Here is a 22,381-nt window from a genome sequence, read left to right on the forward strand (position 1 = left end):
GGTTAAGTAGCATTTTGCACCTCTGAATGAATACACCATGAAAACAAACTGGGGGTGGTTATGGCATATTGACCAACCCACTCAGCTACTATTACTAGAGCATCTGATCACATTAGGTTTTTTTCTTTTTTAATTTAGCCTTAAAAGATAACACCCCGTATTACAGGTAACGATCTGAGAAGTAAAAATTACACTTCCAAGAAGCCTGTGAAAATTTTACTTTGAATGATATGTTGAAGAGAGCAGTAAACAGTCCAGGTTTTCCTGAGTCTCCACATAGGTTTCTGTCTTACTAGACCACTCCTCCTAACAAGATCATAGAATAGTTTAGGTTGGAAGGGACCTCCAAAGACCATCTAGTCCAACCCCCTGCAATGAGCAGAGACATCTTCAACTAGATGCTTGTCATGGACATGCATGTATGGAACTGGTCATAGTACCTGCTTGAATCTGCATCAACTTTCGCATGGTCTTAAGCTCTTGAAGAATAGCCTGCAGGGTCGACTGGCAATTACACGTACAGCAGTTTGGTCCAATTGACGAGTTCACCATTGGGATTTCTCCTGAAAGAGAGAGGAACAAAACGGGGGAGAGACAATGTAACCCCCACAAAAAAAACCCCAAACAACAATTACCAGCAGGTGCTTGAAACTATTATCAATATACCTGATCGTGAAATTAGATCCAAAGCAAGAAAACAAATAATTTTCAACATGATCTCTTTTAAGAGGAAGGGGCCACTAGGTTTTATCCAATTACCAGTATGTGCAATTATATACAGTAGGGGATGCAACGTTACATGGGCTGGAGAAGACTGCTCAGAGAGTGAATACAATGCACTCTTCACAGCAGGGCTCTCTATTGTCAGGCTAGTTCATCTTGAATAACAATAGCACCAAACCTCATTATAAACATACTCACTTTATCACACGCACAAAAAAAAAAGCCCATCTCCCGGAACAGTCTTACAAAGAATGAAGACAGTCTGCGTAATAAAGGTTTATACTGCACATTAAATGAGGGTCTAAGAATTTTTAAACTGCTTGAATGTTACATGCGATTCTTTACCATGTGAAGAATTGAGAATGAAAATAAAATCCCTTATCCGGAGAAAAAAAAAACAGGATCGAAAAGAACCACCAGCAAGGAAAGCCTTCAAATCTGGTCTTCTGTGTGCTAGGGTGGGATTGTTTTCTACGGCACATTTTCCAGCAGCGTGACGTACGAGATGGGCTTTCCATAGTTTCCCTTTGAAAATTAATATAGTAGTTTAACAGATTCTTCTTTTCTAGTAATTCGTACTAGTGTTTAACTGAATTAACATTTAATTCCAGCCCTTTGCAGTGCTTTTACCACTGCCTTGCTTCCCAGAAGTTTTGGACCATAGGTCTTGAATTAGTCCAGGCTGGAGCAGTTCAGAGATTTCAAGCTTTACCTGAACAGTTGTACCCTGCGCTTTAGTTTAAAATAGCTGTATCCCCAGCTGTAACGCTGCAAATAAAAATTTCAAAATTCCACAAAACACCTAGCAGTATCTGCTTGAAACTAAGGCCAGATAGGATGCACCCCCCCTTCATTTCCAAATGTGCTTACGGTCATTTAAATTGATGGCTATTTTACTGCTCATCAAAGCATGCAAAAGGAGGGATGATCATCTTATGAAGACAGGTACAAATGGATCTAACAAAAATCATCTCGCTTGGTGTCACATGTGGTGGACTTCAGAGAGTGCATTTCCCTTTTTCTTCCATAGCCTGACAGTTATCAGGTGCCCTTTAATCATTACCTAGCTAAAGTGAACATAAGCAACTCATTTAATCTTCGCTCATAAATCCTCCCATTTTTCATTATTACTTTTGCTTTCCTCTGAAGCCAAACCAGTTTATTAATACCTTTTTAGCTTTGGTTTGCATTCTTTCATCAGAGCACCCCTATGTCAGACCCGCACAGATCCCCTGGCTTCAATCCTGATTAGAAATGGATGAAAATCCCACCCTTTCCTAGTTCGTCCGATGTGTCCCTCCATCCTCAAAACTCCCTTCCCAGGTACTTGTTCTCTACCTCCTTCCTTTCAGTCCTTCAGCTCTGAAGCAACATCTATCAGGCTCGAGTAAACTGGTGGTCATTCTCCCAAAAGTGAGTTACTCGTGAAGCTAAACTGACGCGCCACTTAAAGATTGCTGACATCTTCTGGGTGTCGCTCTCCTCCTTTCCTCAGATATTTAGACTGTCCACACTACTGCAATTACAAATTTTTGTATTTCAAAATATCATCCATGGACAGAAAGTGTTAATACTGCATTGAGATAAATGGAGTAATTTAAGAATCTCTGCAAATCTAGCAAATATGAATGCGGTAGTTCCACCAGCTTCTTCACCTGTAACTACAACAACTTTTTAAAAGTAAAAAGCGATCTGAAAAACAGGCCGAGAGTCTCAAATTAAAACAAAAACCAGGTTACTGACTCAGCAGGACCCTGCCTAGCTTGATCTCACCCTGCCTTTGTACACTGTCTATTCAGAGTGAAAGTTCCTTGGGGCAAGGATGGGATTTTATCTTTTCAATGGTCCATAAAGCGTTTAGCCCATTGTTACAGGTACACAGAGAAAAAAAATAATGTTATCTTTAGCTTTGCAGCAGATTACTCAGAATCCCTCAACTTGACTCCATCAATACCCTTTACCTATTTGTTAAAGGTAGGCTTTTAAGTAGATGAGGTTCAAGACTACTCATAATTTCATAGCATCAGCATAACTCCACACCCTTCACTGAGAACAAGCAGGTACCCCAGAAACAGAGTCCCAGGAAATAAGGAGAGTTTTATTAACAGAAGACAAATATATAGTAAGAACATTCTTCCTCCAGTGCTTTCTCAGTTGTTTTAGACTAATATGATCCTTGGGATAAAGCCAGTCCGCTTTCTTGATCAGAATCCAATATTCCAGTGGGCTTCTGGAAATAATATCTGAAAGACTGCAAAGGGAGACAGGGCTGGGGCTTTTGTTTCCTTCTTAACAAAGACTCTACATCGTGGTGAACTGCATGTGAAAACTTGGACAAATTGTATCAGTAAATACCTGTACATCTTTCCTGTTGCAATATAACACGTTCCTAATGAAAGCGTGCAGGCGCCTGATGGAAAACCAAAGGGTCTATTTTCCCATTGAGGCATGGGAGATTTACATTATAATCCCCATTAGCATTGATAGAAATTACCCATGTAAATCTACCATAGGTACTGGAAATGGGAAAAGAGACCACCAATATTTCAAATCAAAGCAGGGTTCTACTGACTTCATACATATTCATGAGGATTTTTTATTTTCTTTCTATCCTCCCTCTTCTGATCAGTTACTGTGTTGTAAGAAACATCTTGTAGAGTGTTCTCAGTCATTGTTCCAAGCACTATCTTTATCATTTTTAGAGGACAAAAGCAACCCTTTTCAACTTGTTATAAATCAATTTTTAATTTTAAAAGGAGAACAGACTTTTTATTTTTATGAAGGAGTCTTTAAAGAGCCATCTCCCTCTCTTTTGGAAGCTAGCCAGCAGGCAAATTTGATACCGGCTTGTATGATTGAGAGGAGACGACACAAATACATTAGTTGCTTCCCCCGTGTGAGCAGTGAGTAGCCCAGGACAGTGGTTCTTGCAGCTGGCTCTGCTGGGAGCGAATTCACCTGGCGTAACATTGCTACCACCAGTTTACGTTTGAAAACCATGCAAGTGCAACCCATTGGAAATGACCTCCGCACAACCGAAAAGCGATTCAGCTGCTGCATCACTACCGAATTTGCTTTTCCTTTGTCTGTTTTTGCCAATACCTTTTTCATGACTGCTTTCTACACCAGCACCTATGAGATATCCATTCCAGGCTCTCCTTGAACCACCTGTGCCATGGGAGTAGATAACTATGCTAGTTAGATGCACGTAGATGCCTATTGCTTTCAAATTTGAGTAATTCACACAGCCTACAACATACATCTTGGCTTCCTATAGGCTATCTATCCAACGGGAAGAGTTTCTGGACTCGGACCACCTGCTCTTAGATGCCCGGACATCTCCCCAGTGATGACCTAGACCTGACAGCCCCACATCATAAGCTTATGTCCTACCTGAACAGTTTTGCTCAGATGAGTTTAAACACCGTGGTTGGTACCAAGGAGCAGTATCTCTTTTAATATTTGATTGTATTTCTACACCCAGCTTTTAAGGACTTTGTCCATCCTCTGAATAACATCTAAAATACTGAGTTAGATACTCAGGCTACCAATGCAAGGGATGGGGGAAATGGGGCATTTTAGAACAGCCACCCAGAAGAGCTGCGTGCTGGGTGAGGAGCAGTTTCAGAGCTCGCTCACAACCCAGAAACGCATCAAAAGTTTTCCTTTCCTAGAAGCCGGGCTTTGGAGCCAAAGCTGCAAAACTGTCCATCAGGATCACAACACCCCACTGGAGGTAGACACCTGAAATCTTGCTCTCAAAGAGCTATGCATGTCATCTTTTCCAAGGTGGCCAGAGGAGAGGGCCCACACCCATCTTTATGTAATAACCTAAAAGACTGCATTCCTTTCTGCAGTAGGACAGACGCAGAGGGAGGGGTGGAAGGTGGCTCCTGGTGCATTGCCCCAGGAGCTGGGAGCTTGGACGTTCCTCCTGACCAGCCCGGAGGTCGCTCAACCCAACCCTTCTACTGTCTCACACACCGTTCTAACCTGTAGGAGATTATAAATCAGCCCAATCTTTCCTCCTTGTGCAAAAAACCTAAAACGCTGACATTTTGTTGCATACAGGGCCAAATCCTGTCAACGCGTTTTAGCTCACATGCTGCATCAGGCCCCTGAGGGCACAGAGGTGCTGCTCCACCTACTTTCTGGATGCAGGAAATAAGCACCTAATCTGTGCAGGCTTGGGCACTTCTGTGCATGCAGAGAACCGTCCCCGCTGGTGCCCAGGGACTCTCAGGGCAAAGAGGGAGATGTTTGATGAATTTCATGTCCTTCCACATTTAGGAGGTTGTTATGTTGGGATTTTGAGAGCATAGTTTTAGACTCGGATGCTAACTCCTATCAAGCATTTTCCCCTCTCCCTTGGATCTGCATCTTTAAAAAAGCCTCACAACTATGTTTTGGATTATAAAATAAATAAAACTAGCATGACCTACTGCAACAGCTTTCTCCAGGTCAGCTGGTACATCTGTGTCAATCATTGTCTCTACAGAGAAACAGTCAATCTGGGGAAACCTAGGGCTGTACTGTATGTTTTTTAGTGCAGTGACAGTAGAGGACAATACTGAGAATAATAACAGGGGGGTTTTTTTGGGTTTTTTTGTTTGTTTTTTTTTTTTTTAAGATACAAGCAATGAGAACTTGTATGCCTTTAGAGAAGGACACACAGCAGATGCCCCTACTGGGAAGCACGAATACCTTCAGAATCAAATGGAAATTGGAAATCTATAATGTTCTCAGACGAAATCTCACAATTGTTTTTATTTTCCAGAATTTACAACTGAGGTACCGCTTTAAAATAAAATCCCCTCTAAGTTTAGGGTTGAATATCAGGAGAAAAACTTTCTGAATTGCATTTAGATCGTTAAGGAAGACCTTCAGGAATCTGGCAGTAAAACCTTGATTTTCTAGGACTTAAAACAACAAGAAGAAAGCATTTTTAGGGCACACTGTCATCTACTTCAGGGCAGAATTCCCTGCCAGCACAAGATGGACCACACTGTAGTACATGCTGTTCATAGGTAAGACTCCATCATCTCTTTTTTCTGATAGTCCCATCAGAATAAAAGCCTAAGGCTGTCATGGGGTTTTGTACCTGAAGTTCAGCAGCCAGTTACAAGGCTGATGCCATCCCCTTATGAAAGTCAGTAGAATCCTGCTCCGCAAGTGGTGTCACAACAGTGCTACATTACTCATTGCAAAGAGGAGTGGTAGAGGTTGACATTTAATTAGCTATGAGTTTAATAACAATGGCAAAAGCTGTTTTAATAAGCACTGTATAGAAATTAAGCCTGTAACAGCATTGAGTAATTCTGTCCTATCACCAGGAATCCATTTTAAAAGCTAAGACAGATGGTAGCAGAATGCACTGTGCCCACTTTCGCACCTTTTCAAAGTGATAACTATGTGCTCATTTTGTAGACTCTGAACTATAACTGATTTCAGTGCAGCAGTACAATAAATCATCACAACAAAGGCAGAAATTTAGTACATTACAAGGAGAGCAAAAAAAATATACTGTTCTCAGTATCTAATGCAGATCATACCATTGGATGCCACGGTTCGCGTTTGATTTTGGAACGTTTTGGATCGAGTTCCGTATTGCCCTGAAAAATGGCTAGCTTGGGGTGATAACTCGTTCCATGTGCCGCTCTGTGAAGGATGAAGGCTCGCCTGGGACTCTGCAGGGGGATTCAGGCGCTGGGCCCAGGCTAAGTCTAAATCTTGGGGCTCCTCCTTCAGTTTTTCTCCGTCTTTGCCAACTCGTTGATAGATTCTTCCAGTGCTGTCGTTCAGTAATCTTCTCATCCCTGTAATTTGTTTTTTAATTTCCCGGCTTTCATCTCCTAATGAAAACAGAGCCACAGTTATCACTGTAAATTAGCAAAAACAGTAATGGGCAGAGATTAGTGATTTTAGATGCCAATAAGAGTTGGAGCACAAAAATAAATAAATAAAGGCGAGAAAGAAAAGAGATGGTTGAGCTGCCGTTGGTATGTACCAGGCTGCGCTTTGAAACAGCGATGGCTGAGAGCTCACGGTTGAAAGACCTGCTGAACTTGGCTTTCTTGATGCTGTTTCTAAAGCTTTGACGAGTAAGATTATTTTTCTCCAGAAGGAAATAATAACAGCTAGAGCAATTTCAAATAAACTTTTCCTTTTAAGAGACTGATCCTATTCAGGCATTGACAGCAGCAGATATTTCCCCAAGTAACGCCTAAAGGATCAGACCCTTTATATATCAGTTGGCTATATGCTGAAGGATGGATCTTACAAAGAAACAACACAAAAAGCACCACACCACACACACAGAGCAACACTGCATCTATTGATTTTAATGAACAAGATCAGTCCCTTAGTCCACAGAATTTAATAATACTGGATTATACAGGAATAAATTAAAAAGCAGCTAAGACGTGTATAACCTTATATAGCGTAACTGCTGGGTGTCTTAAAAGTGTAGATTATGAAAACAAAATGAAAATATATACAAGAAAAATGTGACTGTTCCAAATAAATTCAAGGCATTTAAATAATAACAATTACACACTTTAATACTCCTGGCACCATTTAAGGATTAATTTTACGTATGAAACTACTGATTGCACAATGAATATATGTGTTTTGGGCAGATAGTAGCTATTTTGCTCGTTAAAGCATACATTACATTTCACTAGTAATAAGGAAGTGTTCATAGCCCCTTCTAAAATAAGAAGCTTCTATTTTTTTACTGGTAATAGAAAAATCAAACATCCCAAACAAATGGAGTGAAGAAGATCAAGAAATTGATGAATCAACCTTCCTTTATAGTCTACTTAATACAGTAATACTTGGTAACCTCTACTCAATTTACATTTGTGCTTCCCAAAATAAAGCTATTTTTGGCAAAGCAATACTGCAAAGGAAACTTCAGAAGAAAAAAAATTATGCTCCAAAACCCAAGATCATAAAATGGTTTGGGTTGGAAGGGACCTTAAAGCTCACCTAGTTCCACCCCCCTGCCATGGGCAGGGACACCTCCCACCAGACCAGGCTGCTCAAAGCCCCATCCAGCCTGGCCTTGAACACCTCCAGGGATGGGGCAGCCACAGCTTCTCTGGGCAACCCGGGCCAGTGTCTCACCACCCTCACAGTAAGGAATTTCTTCCTGATATCCAATCTAATCTCCCCTCTTTCAGTTTAAAACCGTTACCCCTTGTCCTATCGCTACACTCCCTCATAAGGAGTGTCCCCCTCCCCCACACCCCAAAGATGCAACGCGCCATCGTCTCTGGTTCAACAAGGTATTGGGAAGTGTCTGATGCCAGACACGTACGTGAGCAGTTTTATCAACTCAACAGCACTATTCAGTTGCCTAAACTTAGGCAGCTGGCTAAACCAGACAGCCACGAGAGCAGCAACGCTCTCCCCAACACAAGCCAAGCTCAAGGTAGCTGAAACACGCTGCCAGCCTGGCGTACCCACTACCCAAAGAGGGAGTTTTTGCCGTAGGAGGCGAATAAGCAGAAGGGGAGCCAAGCTGTACCATCCACCCCAGCCTCTGCTGAATCAGAGCATCTCCCGCTTGACCCGGCGCACCGGTTCCCTGGGCTGGTGCCAGCTGGCTCCAGCCCACCCCGATCCAGCGAGGAGAGTGGGCGGTTTGCAAGAAACCTCCCAGTCCAAACTTAGAAAAATATTTGTCAACCCCGTGCAGAGATACTCCAGCACCGTTTCCATCCCAGCTAAAGCAGCGAGAAAAGCCCTTAGCAAGGAAGTTCTGCATTGTATTTATTTTGTTGGTTTGCCTGTGGATTTATGTGTGTGGGTGTGATTTAATTAACAAATCACAGCACCAATTCCTTTAAAATGACGCTTTTTGGCCCCAGCCCAACCAGGGGTTGACTGTTTGCAGTTCCCAACCTTGAGAGGCCACAGAGTACCATGGGGCTCCAATTATCGAGATACTCAGATCTGTACACTGAAGACTGCCTTTCTCCAGTACGTGGCTGTATCTGCCCACCTCCAAGCTCCAAACGTTCCCAGAACACCGGAGCGCGAACCAATCCCGGATCACCGAACCATTTAGCGGTGCGCTGGGCTCTCAGAGTTTTATGTTGGCAATTTGGATTTGTATTCAATAGCAAAACGTATCTGAATATCAAAAAAAGCTTCCCAGCCACCTCCTCCCATCGGGTGCAGTGACTGCGTGCTACGTGGCTGGTCGGGTGACAGGTTGTTGGAAAGATTAAATTTCCCTTACCCAATTACATAAAATATTAATGTTAATTGAGCTTATTCAGCCTTGATTCTGGTCCCTTGTTCCTTCATATAGAAACCTTCCTATACAGTGACATGAGCATACTTAACTTCCAAACAGAAAAAAGCCCTACATTTATGTTACAGCAAACCTTGAACTTGCATCCTACCTAAGCATGCCTTTCTCTTTAGTTTGCTCCCTGCTTAAAACAGGGAGATTCCCCCTTTGTGAACTTGTCTGTTGCGTTTTGGTTTGGGGTTTTTTTTTTGTTTATTTCCCCGTTTTCTGTTGTTGTTTGGTTTTGGGTTTTTTTTTTTTTTGTTTTTCCCAAAACACTCTTCTGTTTTGTAAGGAAGGTCATTGAAAACATACAGGCTATAGGCTTGACTTAAGTTTTCAGTGCAAGCTTACATCCCTCCCTCTCCCAGTTACGATTTTTTACAGCTTTTAATTTGTAACTAGCCAGCAACAGCAGCATCCTTCCCAACGCGCGTGGAGAATAGCTGAATTTACACCACCTAAACCTGCAGGCAGGCGCAGGAACAGTAACAGATTTAACTTCTTGCTCCCTGGCTATCTCATTTGGCTATTTGCTCCAGAGCCCAGTGATAGCATTCTGTTATCAGCTATCCCACTGCTGATGATTTGCACAGATAATAACCGTGTAATTTAAAAAATGAAAAAAAAAAAAACCAAACCCAAAACGAAAACACGAAGATGGGGCACAGAGAGAAAACCAAACAGCTCAAGCCACTATATCCTATGGAAGAGCCAGCCTTCCTTCTTAAATGCTGAATGGGATAATCGAGCACTAAAAAACCACAGTTTATTACATAAAAATCTGCATTACCTATCTGTGAAAAGCCTCCTGAAGTAGATGTTGAGGCGTGAGAGAAGCCGTGCATATTCCAGCCTCTCTCTGTACATGTACCGGGGGTTCCCACCTCTCCCGAAGAGACGGGGATGCCTCCGACCAGGAAGCTACAGGTTTTGCCATTTGGATTCCCATATAATCCCTTTGGTTTTATCTGAAACCAAGGAATTTACTTGCAAAACACTGAAATACTTAAAAAATACTACTCAAAATAGGTAAACATGGCAAATTACAGCCCTATTTAGGAACTTATATGAAAGATGATAATAGTCATAACAAAAATGTATTAACAATTTTTTAAAATTACTATTAGAACTATTTTTACCATGTCCCCTTATATACAACCCATTTTTCCCACATGGCCTGATTGTAATCTTATAAAACAAAAAGAAGGCAAACCAAAGCCCTTTCATAAACACCACATCAAATATGCAGTAATCTCCCCCAAATTCATTTCCATCTCTTTCCTTACTGAAAGCGTGCACAGTATAAAAACTTCCTGCTTTGAAAGTTGTAAAAACGTTAAAAATTCCAAATGTGCAAATGTAAACCAGAACTGTCCTAGGATGAAGTAACATCCACACACTAAGTGTGCATCTGTCTGAAGCAACAGACCTGTAAACAACTCCAGTTAACAAAATAGTATCGATAATTCATTAATTCCATTCTTTACCCCAGTTGCCTTACCATCTTTTCCCTATTATGCTTATTAAACTTAATATAAATATAGCACACTGCCTACAAACAAGTTATTATACTTTTCTGAATAATTTGTTCAATATTATCATAGTGCTATAAAGAATGATAAAATGATATGCGACCATACCCACATGTTAAAATACTAATTTTATTCCACTATTAGAGAAGTGGTAGCCACATCTGGAGTTAATTTATGTGTTTTAAAGTGTGTAAATGAATGAGCAGAATTAAGGTGAGACAATCGTTTGTTTTTGATGTTTTCTTCCTTTGACTTATATAAACAAATAACCATAATGGTCTCTTGGCCCAATATTTTGCAATTAATTTCTTTATTTTTAACATTTATGTTTCTCATATGTTTTGGGAAATATTCACGAGCAGTTGACTTTTTTAATACAGTTTAATTTTCTATGAATTACTAGCTAATTTTATGTTGTATTGTGTTTCGGCAGACAAAACTCCTATAGAAACTTTTCCTTTCGTGGCTCTACAAATAGGGCTTTTTCCTCCGTCAGGCTGCCCGCTGAAGGTACTTTGCATCTCACAGATTTCCACCTTTGTGTCAAACTAGGCTGAAGTTGGTGGCTGAGTTCAGAAGCTATCGGGAGGGCAGGAACGGCAGCGACAGCCAGCCAAGCACATGTGAGCTGACAACATCAGCCTGGTTTGTAAGGAAACAAGGCTTCAGAGGTGAGAAAAGGTGTAAGTCGACGTATACGGCTTGAAAGCTCAATAAAAAAAAAATAATAAAGAATTGCAAGGGCTTATATAATCGAACATATTAAACACCAGTTTATTAGATACCACTTGAATGCTGCCCTTCCTGGAAGAGGGCCAGCCAAACTCGGCTGCTGTGTTTGAAGATTTTTGTAAGGGCTAATTCAGCTCAATTAGGGCTAATTCAAGAAATTGGGAGGTATGCGCGTGCAGGGCACATGTTGCACCGGAGGAGGTTTAGATATTAGGAAAAATTTTTTACATTGAAAGGGTTATCAAGCATTGGAACAGGCTGCCCAGCGAAGCGGTTGAGTCACCATCCCTGGAAGTATTTAAAAGACGGGTAGACATAGCGCTTAGAGATATGCTTTAGTGATGGGTTTTGTCAGTGTCAGGTTGATGGTTGGACTCGATGACCTTAAAGGTCCCTTCCAACCTAGGTGATTCTATGACTCTATGTCCCCAGTGCACAGCCAGGCTGAACTCACCAACACACCTTACCGAGCGTTACATGGTACTCAACTATATCCTTAAAGGACAGTTATCCTAGAAGGGAGCTAAGCATCCCTTCTCAGCAAAAACTACACCCACATCAAACCCTAACTTTCAAAACTCAAGACATTTTTGCCACACTCATCTTGTGCCACAAGTAGTCCTGAAATAGAAAACTATGAAGGTCAGCATGGGAAAAATAGAGGAGCCATGTGCATGATTCCTTATCAGATCAAAGGTTTCCTAAATCACATGGAAAGTTGTTGCGACTGCTCTGTGGATGATTTGAATCGGGCATCTGTGTAGCTAAATTGACGGGGTGAGCGCGCATTTCTGGACGAAGTGATCCCCAGTCTTTGCTGGCATATAGGAGCCAATATTGAACAAGTAACACAGGCAACAACACGCTTTGCAAATGAAAAACCTAAACCCTGAGTCATCAGGGAGAGCAGTGGTCACGAACAGTGTCAGAGGGTCACGCAAGCAACATGAGTTACGAGCCGGCGACTTTGACTACCCTCAGCTAACACACAGGGACATTTAAGCTGTCTTAGCTGAGACATCTTAGTGGTGCTCCAAAGTGTGTTTTAAAAGCACTTAGCTCTCTTCACATCACCACAAAGCACTAAGATTGTATCTGCAAGAAAACTGGATTACCCTCAAATTAGACACCCTACTCCCAAACCAAGCATGGAAGGACATGGGTCCATCGACGCTCCTGCCTACCACAAGACACAGAAAGTTAATAAGCATCACAAACACTAATGTAAGCAAAGCAATTTGCAGAATCAAACCCAGGATCAGACCCTGGGATGATTCAGGATTTGTTTGTGGGGGTTTTGTGTTGTTTTTTTTTTTTTTCCGCTGGAAGTTGATCACTACCAGAAAATAACTCTTTGGAAGAGCTTGGTGAAACAGTTTCAAAACACCCAACAGGAGCAGATACAGAAGCATAAATTATAGGATTTCATGCCACACTGCAACAGCTAAATCATTCCAGAAAGCACAAGTGAGTGCAAGTATGTATACATTAACAGGGTCATACAATTTTAAAAAATAATAATAGATATGCAACAACTTCCCCCAGTTCTTGGAAATATCCCAGGTCAAAATCATGCTTCAGCCCCAAAGGGAAATGCTTTACGAAGTTAGATCACTGGACAACACAGATATATAAAATAAACTTTTATGCAGTCTTAATTACAAGGCTACTATTGCAACAATCAATATAATTCTATTAAAAGCAACAAGTAACTTCACCGACTTGTGTTAAGTCAACTTTTTCGCTGTGAATAAATTGCAAAGGATATTATTTCTGGGACAGAATAAATTCTTGAAATTAGTGAGTAACTTATGCATTGCTCCCCTGCTCCAAGAACACATTATTTATTTTCACCATGACATAGCAAAGTTATTAATCTGCTGCCTTCCATTTCAACAATGCGAAATGCTGTAAAATGCACAGACACCTGCATTACAGTACATTTCAGCTCCACTTTATATCAGTCATAAACATCTCTGTTTTGGACATCTCTTCAAAACAAATGCTCCAAGCACACTGTGCATAGCATTCGATTTTATGAAACTATAAAAGTTCTTCACTGTTAATTACACAGACAAATGTCTCATCACACATTTGGTTACCAGGATAATATAATTAGTTTTCTACATTAACCTTTCAAACATAGAGCCTGAATTTCAAGTTGAAAGCATTGTAAAAACACTCAGTCTGGAGGTATATTATATTTCTGCTTTTTTTGTGATGATAATAAAATATTAAGACTGAAAAAAAACCAATGTGGTGTATGCGAAAGGTATTTTTTTTATAGACAAGCTAGGTTTAACCAGTGTTGTCGACAAGATATGGCTGTACAGTCCCCTCATGGGCTTGTATTTCCAAGTCTGGGCTAGCAGCCCTGTGACAGAAGGTTTACGCTGATAACTGGTAAAAGCTGAAGCCACATCTGTCTTAAATCTTGTCCATATTCAAGGTGTAAACACTTTGCTTTGGGCTGCCTCCTCCCTTTCAGGTCGAGCACTCCCTCTTGGTACCACTTAACTAAGCCTTTTCCTTCAAAACAAAACAGATGCCAGTCCTCACCTGCAAAATTCAGCAGCGATATTTGCCCCCCCCCGAATTTGTAAACTCTACCACTGCATCACATAAGCAACTTTCCTAAGCTCACCAAGACCCATTCAAAAAGCAGTTGGACTTCACATCATCACAACCATCAGGGGACACATCCAGTACCATGTTCCAAGCTTCCTCCAATTTTCAGCCTACATTTACGCAAACCACGTTTTGCCCATCTGGGCTGGTGCAACAGAGACCACCTAATGTTCCAGAGGTCTTTCCTGATGCTTGATCTTTAATTTATCTGCATGTTAAAAAAATGGGTTCTTCTGATTTACTCATTTCCCCTAAAAGTTCCCCTCTTCTCAGCCAAACTTGAGTTTGAGTTCATCATTCTCGACTGTGCAAGCAAAACATACGCACAACCTATTCCAGATGAAGCTTCACTCGTTAATGTAACGGCATTAACATTTCCCCTTTTCTAAAGGTAATAGTTCCCATGACGTATGTTAGCATCCATTCACATACTAAAGGCTGCATCCCATTGAGGTTTCAACGGCTGATCCCATGGATCAATTAGAACACCTAAACTGGACAACAAACTTGACTCGAACCCAACAAGTTGGAGTGAACGTTCTTCTGGGATGAATTCTGGCATATAATAATGAAATCAAGTGAAGCTCCTCATTTGTGGACAGGACACTAAGCTGGGGACAGTGATGTTATCCCACCGTCCCTGAAGCACGATGGAAGTATTACTCCATGCAATGTGAATTTTTTTAAAGGAAAGCTGGAATGCCAAATGCCACTAATCCCAGATTCCTGCCAAAAGGTGGGAGCCCAGATTTCAAGTGCTTTCAGCTGAGCTCAGTCCCGACACTGCTTTCCCTACATCTCACATCAGTGCCTTTGTCACTAGGAATCTGGATAAAAGTGGACACCAAAGAAACCTACTGAAGATAAAGCAGAGAAGGTTATGTGAGCTTTGAGTAACTTACTGAATTGAACCCAACTCCCAAGGAAAAAAAGAAAAAGCAAAAGCCTAGTTTACAAATCTTACACAGTCATACATCATTCAGTCTTGTCAAAACCAGCACGCTTTGAGAAAATCTGAAAGTTGGACGCTCAGGACACCGCCAGGAAATAGCACCTTTTTCTTTCCATAGCAACTGAAGGTGGGCTCCCAGGACTGCAACCCTGTGCTTCAGTACCTGATAAGGAAGATCCTTGATAGCACTCAGATTCTTAAAGGTTAAATTCTGACCGGCTCTTGAAATAGGTGAACTTTAGGCACTTAAATGCCAGAGCACATTCAGTCACAATGAAAAGCTAGGCATACTCAAAAAAAAAACAACAAACCAAACCAAACAAACCCAAAGACAACACAACCAAACCAAAATCAAAATCAATTTGTCTGACTCATGGCGCAGATGCCTAAGCACACACTCCTGCGCATTCTTAGAAGCATCCTGGCTTAAACAACTAGATGCCTAACTCCTGCCAAAGGTTTATCGTTATTTAGGGTTGGATGTGAAAGAACTCAAAGTAAACCTCTGGTGGAGCTCACTCCATCGGGTTCATCAGATGCCACCAAAAGTGCTTAGAGAACACAAAATCCAAACACAGAACACAGCAGCCACCTTCACTTCTCCCTGGAAATGGGCATCATAGGGAAGAAATATTTGCTCAAAATCCAAATGGCGAGTAGCTGAGAAGGGAATTTAATGCAGCTCTCACTCCCTTGTAAATATTCCAACCACCAGAAGATTCCACACTGCCCAAGACATCCTCCTGTTCTCTCCCGTTTGCTGCTGACCTCTAGAAGAGGACGTGGCACTATGAATTCAGGAGACAAAGGCATTTTGCGTGCAGATTGGGTTCTGGTGCCGATTCACACACTCAGGACCAATGCTTCTGGCTGGCTCCAGGGGGCAACATGCACAAACCACAGAAACCCTCAATCACCCTACAAAAATTTTTAGGCTCCTGGTGCAGCTCAGTACAGGTGGCCACCACCAAATTTCTCACTGCAAAGGCACCTGCTTTCTCCAAAGCCTGAGCAAGGTGCCCAAGAGCTTGCTCTATACAGCAAGAGTCATTACTGTAGCTCAAAAAACTGGCCCTTAACTCCTCTGAATTTCGCTCGCCAAATTTTGGCCAAGAGGCGCAGTACCAAGGTGCGGTCCTAGATGCAACAGGAGGGGGCTGGAAGCAGGAAAGGAAGAAGCGCTCTGCAGCTGAGGAGTTGTACGGGACAAAAAGCACACAGACAGGAAAGACAAAGGTTCGCTGATAACCAGTCCTACCACGCTGCAGTATATATCATGTTGCAGGCTCTATATTACTTCTCTGTTTTCTTTACACATTTTTAACTGTTGATTTAATTTAATTTTGCCATGGCAGGATTAGCAGGCAAGCTACAGAGGTGAAAGGACATTACATTAAGACAGCACATTAATCCTCTATCCCACCCAAGGCAGAAGCAAAACCAAACAAATAGCAGCTTCCTGGAAATTGAATTTCTGTTATCCAGATGTCAAAGATGTAATACCCCAATTACACAAACTATTGCCAGTGAAGCATGCCAGCGAATATGCAATGTAAATGGGGTGAGCACAGAGCTGCAAAACTGCAGAGTCAGCATCTGGCTCTCTGAGTGAGTGATAATTAGCACTGTGTGTAGACACTAATAAACATTTATGTCTGAAATTACAACTTTTAGCAGTGTTAATAAAGGATATATTGGCAATTCGTAGAATAAAAGGGTCTTGAAAAGAACGTCATATTAAACAATGGCAGGCGCTTCCTGTGCTTGCACAGAGATTTTTTTTCCTCCCTAATTGCAAATGGCCACGCTATGTTGCTCGGAAATTAATCAACACAAGCACATACCTAAAAAAACTGGTTGTGTTTCTTTGGTCTCCCCATTAACATCATTGCTGTAGTCAGAGATCTTATATATCTCATGATGGTAATCTGGAATGAAAAACGATAAAAAAAATTAGAACTCAAGTGATCTGGAAAAAATGAACACCGAACACATTGCTACAGTTTTACTACATAATTTATCAATATATCTGCAGTTTATTTCATGTACATCAAATTAACCACCGAAAATGTGCTCTGTATCAGCACCTCCTAAAAAACCCAAACTTTGCTCACACTGGAGAGACTCAGCTCAAATATTGCACAGATTTTAAGGAATAGCTACGCCTGCCCTAAATTACTGTGTTCATTTTCGCAGCAAATTATCCCACCAGATGCCAATTATCTGGCTTCTTGCTTTACAGATGGAAAGCAGATTTATAATAAAAACTTTACCTTTCCCGAGACTAAGGGAAACTTTCAAACTTCACCTCAATCAGCAAATCAGCAACGTACATTAGGACCGCATCGTTCAGCTATACTAAATCATATTGGTGTCACCGGTCTCTGAATTGCGAAAAAAAGGAGATCAGGGACAACTCAGGATATTCACTTACAGAAACTAACGTCTGTGATGATCCGAAGAATAAACATTAACATCTCGTAGTCAGAGATGCTACAGGATAAAAAAAATAAAAAATTCACCATGGAATTCATATTTCAAATAAAAGAATGTTTTTTCTGTGAAGGTCTCTGCTGTAATCCCAGGCAGGTGCTCAGCAAAACCAGCGCTTTGTTTACACGTGTGTATAGAGGGAATAGTAAGTCCAAGGTAAAAAAAAAAATATGTCTAAAGGCAGCTCTCCTGGATGCTATTTCTGACTCTGCTACTGGCACACACTTTGTCCTTCGGCAAATCACTCAAGACTCAACAATATACTCAGTATCTTGAAACAGCCACCTCCCCGCCTAACTCCTTTAACGCCCTCCCTGTTCCCAACGCTCTCAGCTACTCCCTCCGTAAACTGGTTTTTATGTTTACCCGCCTCACAAAAAAGCGAGATCGAGATTAACTCGTGGAAGGGCACGTTGGGGGATTCACTTCAAAGGCACAACAGAAACGCAGGGCGGCATAAGCGGCTCCTACTCCCACGAGCAGCACACCTGCACCTCAGACAAAACAGCTACAGGATCAGAAAGGCCTCCTGGAAGCCACACTTTTTTTTGTAACATCCCATTTATTTGTACAGCAGGACTGTCCGGAGGGCACAAGAAGAGGAACAACCCAATAAGTAAACTAGAATCAAGCCTCACACAGCGACGCAAAAGAAAGAAATGGGCCTGGAAAGAAAGCGAGGGGGGAAAAAAAAACCCAACACAACAGGGAGTTGAAGAGGTCAGCGATGACATGCTATGCAAAGGGTTCCTCTGCCGCCCGAGCACGCCCAACAAGTGAAACGGTTAAAGGTGAAGTTTGAGATATGACGTCAAGGAAGTAAAGGCTCCTTTCATACGGCTAAAGCTACGGGATTTATGCCGACTGCCTCCCATGGTCATTAGCCATCCTGTTGAGGAGGGGGAGTGATGGAGCGGCTTGGTGTGCACCTGGTGGCCAGCCAAGGTCAACCCACAATACTCTGCATTTTCATCCTCTCGAGGGTGTCCAAGATCTGCTGGGAACGAGTAGGTGGAAACTAGGAAGTAAATGACTTACAGATTCACAGTCCTTAGATATATAGATTACAGGTGGTTTCTTCTCTAGCACTTCCCTCCGTACATCCAGCTGGTCACAATATTCTTCTGATCTACAGCTGCTGCCTTAAAGTCACCACATTTCACCCCAGAGGTGGCTGTGTTTTAGTGCAAGAATGGACTTCCTCTCGATCTGGTCATTATTGATCATCTCGATAAGGTGATCTGAAGTTTTTTTTGGGACAGAACAGGTACTCTACAGGCACACGCCATTAACAGATGGTGTGTTACCACCGAATTGACACAGCATACCCTTTTCTCTTTGGTTTCCTTCTTCTGCCTCGGATGTCACAGTCCAGGCGCTGCGAAATCCATATCAATTTCACAACAGTAAACACTAAACTGTGACATTACGGAATGACTCCAGCAAGAGGCAAAGGCCAATTACAAGAGACAACTATTTATACATAATTATCTTTCTAATCAACTGTGATAGAAAAAAAAGAGTACGCAAGTGCAGAGTCACATGCAAAATGTGATTTTTATCTCCTCCTTTCTCAAAGTACAAAGACATAATTTTCTCTCTAGGTTGTGTTTTTAGCGTAGCCTTCTATTTCACTTTCCAGGTCCAAAAAGAGACCCCAGAAAAAATAGGAATTACTAATAATGTACCATCATAACTGAATTTACCTATTAAAACAAGGTTAAATAGATTGTCTTATACACTGCGGCATATCTAAACCAGTAATGAGTGGCAACTGAGAATTTGTGAAATAGCCATCTATTTCTGATAGCACCCATGTTCTTTTTACAGCTCCATTAGGACAGAAATAAAACCGAGTCTTCAATTTCAGTTTTGCTTTTCCACATGTTTCGCTTTCAGCCCCCCAGGCTCCAGCCCAGTCCTGCACTAACTCTGCCTCCAAGTCGAGAGCATGTTCGATATCGAAACCCCACAAACCAAACCTGTTCTCCACAGAAATTAAACCCCTCGATAGGTGTGCTGATACATACAGACCTCCAACATGTTTCAGACAAGTCTGACAGGTCACTGCCCCTCTAGTTTTCAATTGGCAGTACGTGCGATGCTCCAGACCCCCCTACGATGATACAGCAGTTGTTATTTACTATTCCTACGAAGTGAGTTTATTTCCATCCTTAAATTTCTTCGCATCAAATGCGATTTTGCCGAGCGCCTACGAAGACATTGCTCTTCAGACAGTAAGTCTCTGACACTCGCGTGTGTGTCCCCCACCTTTCCCAAGCGTGACATTACATCCAAGCAGTCACCTGCCTTGAACTTGGCATGCAGGACACACACAGCGTTTCATGGAGATATTCCCATCCAATACTTGGAAACACAAAAGGAAAAAAGACCTCAAGTCAAATCCATCAGGGCAAAAAGATCTCAACGGCCGGAGAAGGGATAAATCCCCAACCAAAATAAATCCCCAGGGCTGGGAAGCCCACCTGTTAAAATGCCTACCAGCGGCTCTACCTTTTTTTTTTAATTAAAAAAAAAACAAACCAACAACAAGACTGAAAGACAGAGCTGTGCTTCTTCCCCGACATGAATCCAAATATTTTCCGCCACGATCCCTTTTAAAATACCCTCTTTACCAAAAGCAAACACACCTCGAGCGAACAAGTTACACGCCAGTGGCTCTCCCCTGCCCACGTACAATTAATTAGCTGCGTGGATTTTTTAATAAAGCAACCTCTATTCGGCTTTTCTTTGAAATACGCAGTCAAGGGGAGGAAAAAAAAAAATCACCATCCAAAACACAATAAATCCACAGGAGTTGAATACTAAGAAGGTCCGTTGCTGCTCAAGTGTCATTATTTTTTTTTGCTCGCTTCCCGATTTTACCTTTTATCACACACACACACACCCCCCCCCGCCAAAGAAGGATTTACCAGGAAACACGATCCAACTTTTATTTTGTGCCTGGAAAAAAAGAAAGAAAAAAAACCCCACAAACCAAAACACGTCCACCTTTTGGGGGATGGTGTGGGGGGGTTGTGGTGGGGGTTGTAACAACACGTAGGGAAAAAATAATTTAAAAAAAAAAAGGCGGGGGGGGGGATAAAGGAAAAAAAATAGGTGTGCAATGGTTTCGGGGAGTTGAAGCAGAGGACTACGGAGTTAAATAACAGATTATGGGAGGGGGGAGCCCCGCCGTTTCATAACGCCCCGCTCCCCCCGCTGCCGCCCTCCGGGCTGCCCCCGGCGGGGGAACAAAGCCCCGGCCGCCCCCCGCCCCCGCCTCACCTTCGTTGATCAGTTTAAAGCTTTGGGATTTCCTGCTTCTCTTCCTCTGCGTGAACTCCATGGTGCGGGCAGGAAGGAGCGGGGCGGCCGGGCGGCGGCAGGACCAAGGTCCGTCTCTTTAATCAGCAAAACACGCGGGGGTTGGCGGCGAATTAAAAGGGATCCGGGACAAGTTGGCTCCGCTTCTTCTCTCTCTTCACACACACTCCCCCCCCACCGCCCGCCCCGTACCTCCCGCCCCAAACTTTGAAGGGAAAGCGGGGTGCGGCGGGGGGAGCCCCGCGGGGGCGATGCCGGGCAGCGCCGCCGCCGCCTTCCCCCCCGCCGGCTGCGCGGCCGCGGCCCGGCGGCGAAGGGCGGCCCGCAATGGCTCGCCGCCGGCTCCGGGACCCCGGTGCCACCTGCTGGGGGAAGGCGGCGCGGAGCCCGCCCGCCGCGCCCCGCCGCCGTTCCGCCAACCCCGGCCGTAAAAGCCGCCGCTCCCGAGGCCGACCTGACCGCCGTGACGGAGGCGGCCGGCCCCGCCGAGCCCCCGGCGGAGAGGGGGGCTGGAGGGAGAGGGGCTGAGAGGGCAGCGCCATTTTGTGTGTCCCCCCCGCCGCTTCCCGCCGCCCCCCGCTCCTCTCACACACACACACAACACTCCCCTCACGGGCACTCGCGCCCTCCCCTCGTCGTGCCCCGCCGCCGCCACAGGTTCCCCTTCCCGCCCCCGCAGCTCCCCGGCGGGCAGGGGGGGCCGGCCCGGCCCTGAGGGAGCCGGCGGCCTCTTGTCCGCGGCCTTGCGCTGGCGGCCGCTCCGCCGCCCGCGGGGCCCCGGCGGCGGCGACAGTGGAGGGTTCCCCGAGGGGCTGGGGAAGGGGGGAACTCTTCGTCTTTGGCGGGATCGGGGGAGGTTCCCGGCGGGGATGGGGTTGAACTTGATGTTGGTGGGGTGGTGGTGTGTGGAAAGTGGGCATGAACCCAGAAACGGCGCTTGACTGATGCTAACGGCTGCTTTTTACCGTGTTTTACAGTAATTATCGCAACGATGTCGCAGAGTGAGGCCCGGAGGAACGTGCTGAACAGCCGGTGAGGCCGAGGGACGCTGAGCTTCGCCCATGTTAGTTAGACACGGGTTGGCATAGCAAGAGGGATGGAGTCTGGGTCTTCTGAGGAGAGAGATTTGGCAGGTCTGGCAACCCACCAGTGGTCACCAGGTCACCACAGCCGTACGGACAGCCCAGACACGGCTGAAATTGGTGCTTGGGTTTAGTCACCATTTGACGCCTTTGGCCATGCTTCCAGTTCACTTACTGTGCTAAAACTCATTTCTGGTGTAGCGGGTTCTTTTTTTTTAACACTCGAGTGTTAAAAAAAAACCCCTTTTGCCTAAATTAGTTTGCGTACCTTTTTTTTTTACAGTCAAGAGTGCTTTTGCCTGTTGCCTGTAGAGGAAGGACCCAGGCTTTTTACAGTTATGACTGCCGATAACTGAAAACACAGCTCCCGATCATCATCTTGTGTTTTAAGCGTAGTCAGGCTGTGTTTTGACAAGGAGAAGAGTATGTGATACTTGCATACGCCCACTCGAACAGATGCAAATGCAGATTTTCCCTTGGTCTCGTCAGAGTACCCAGGAGAATCCCGTTGGCTCTGGTAATCCTGACTGACCCTATCACTTGGAATAATGACATAAAATTAGTAAAAGGAAAGCAAATTGAATATTGACAATAGCGATCTGTATCC

General features: G+C 43.5%; 1 protein-coding gene across 3 annotated transcripts in view; it reads right to left on the reverse strand.

The window, feature by feature from the left end:
* Positions 1–20,976, reverse strand: part of BEND7 (BEN domain containing 7) — a 47,435-nt gene extending 26,459 nt beyond the window's left edge. For 2 of the 3 annotated variants that reach the window (XM_074573319.1, XM_074573320.1), the window contains exons 1-4: positions 20,654–20,790; positions 16,717–16,800; positions 6,276–6,575; positions 441–563 (exon numbers count right to left, since the gene is read on the reverse strand). In XM_074573319.1, coding sequence (XP_074429420.1) covers positions 441–563; positions 6,276–6,575; positions 16,717–16,800; positions 20,654–20,714 — 568 coding nt within the window. In that variant the 5' untranslated portion in view covers positions 20,715–20,790. Of the gene's footprint in view, positions 1–440; positions 564–6,275; positions 6,576–16,716; positions 16,801–20,653 lie in introns of all 3 variants that reach the window. The other variant, XM_074573318.1, reaches the window with a different exon arrangement.
* Between the last annotated feature and the right edge of the window lie 1,405 nt (positions 20,977–22,381).

This window comes from Larus michahellis, chromosome 1, assembly GCF_964199755.1.
Source record: "Larus michahellis chromosome 1, bLarMic1.1, whole genome shotgun sequence".
In the NCBI taxonomy this organism is placed as follows: domain Eukaryota; kingdom Metazoa; phylum Chordata; class Aves; order Charadriiformes; family Laridae; genus Larus; species Larus michahellis.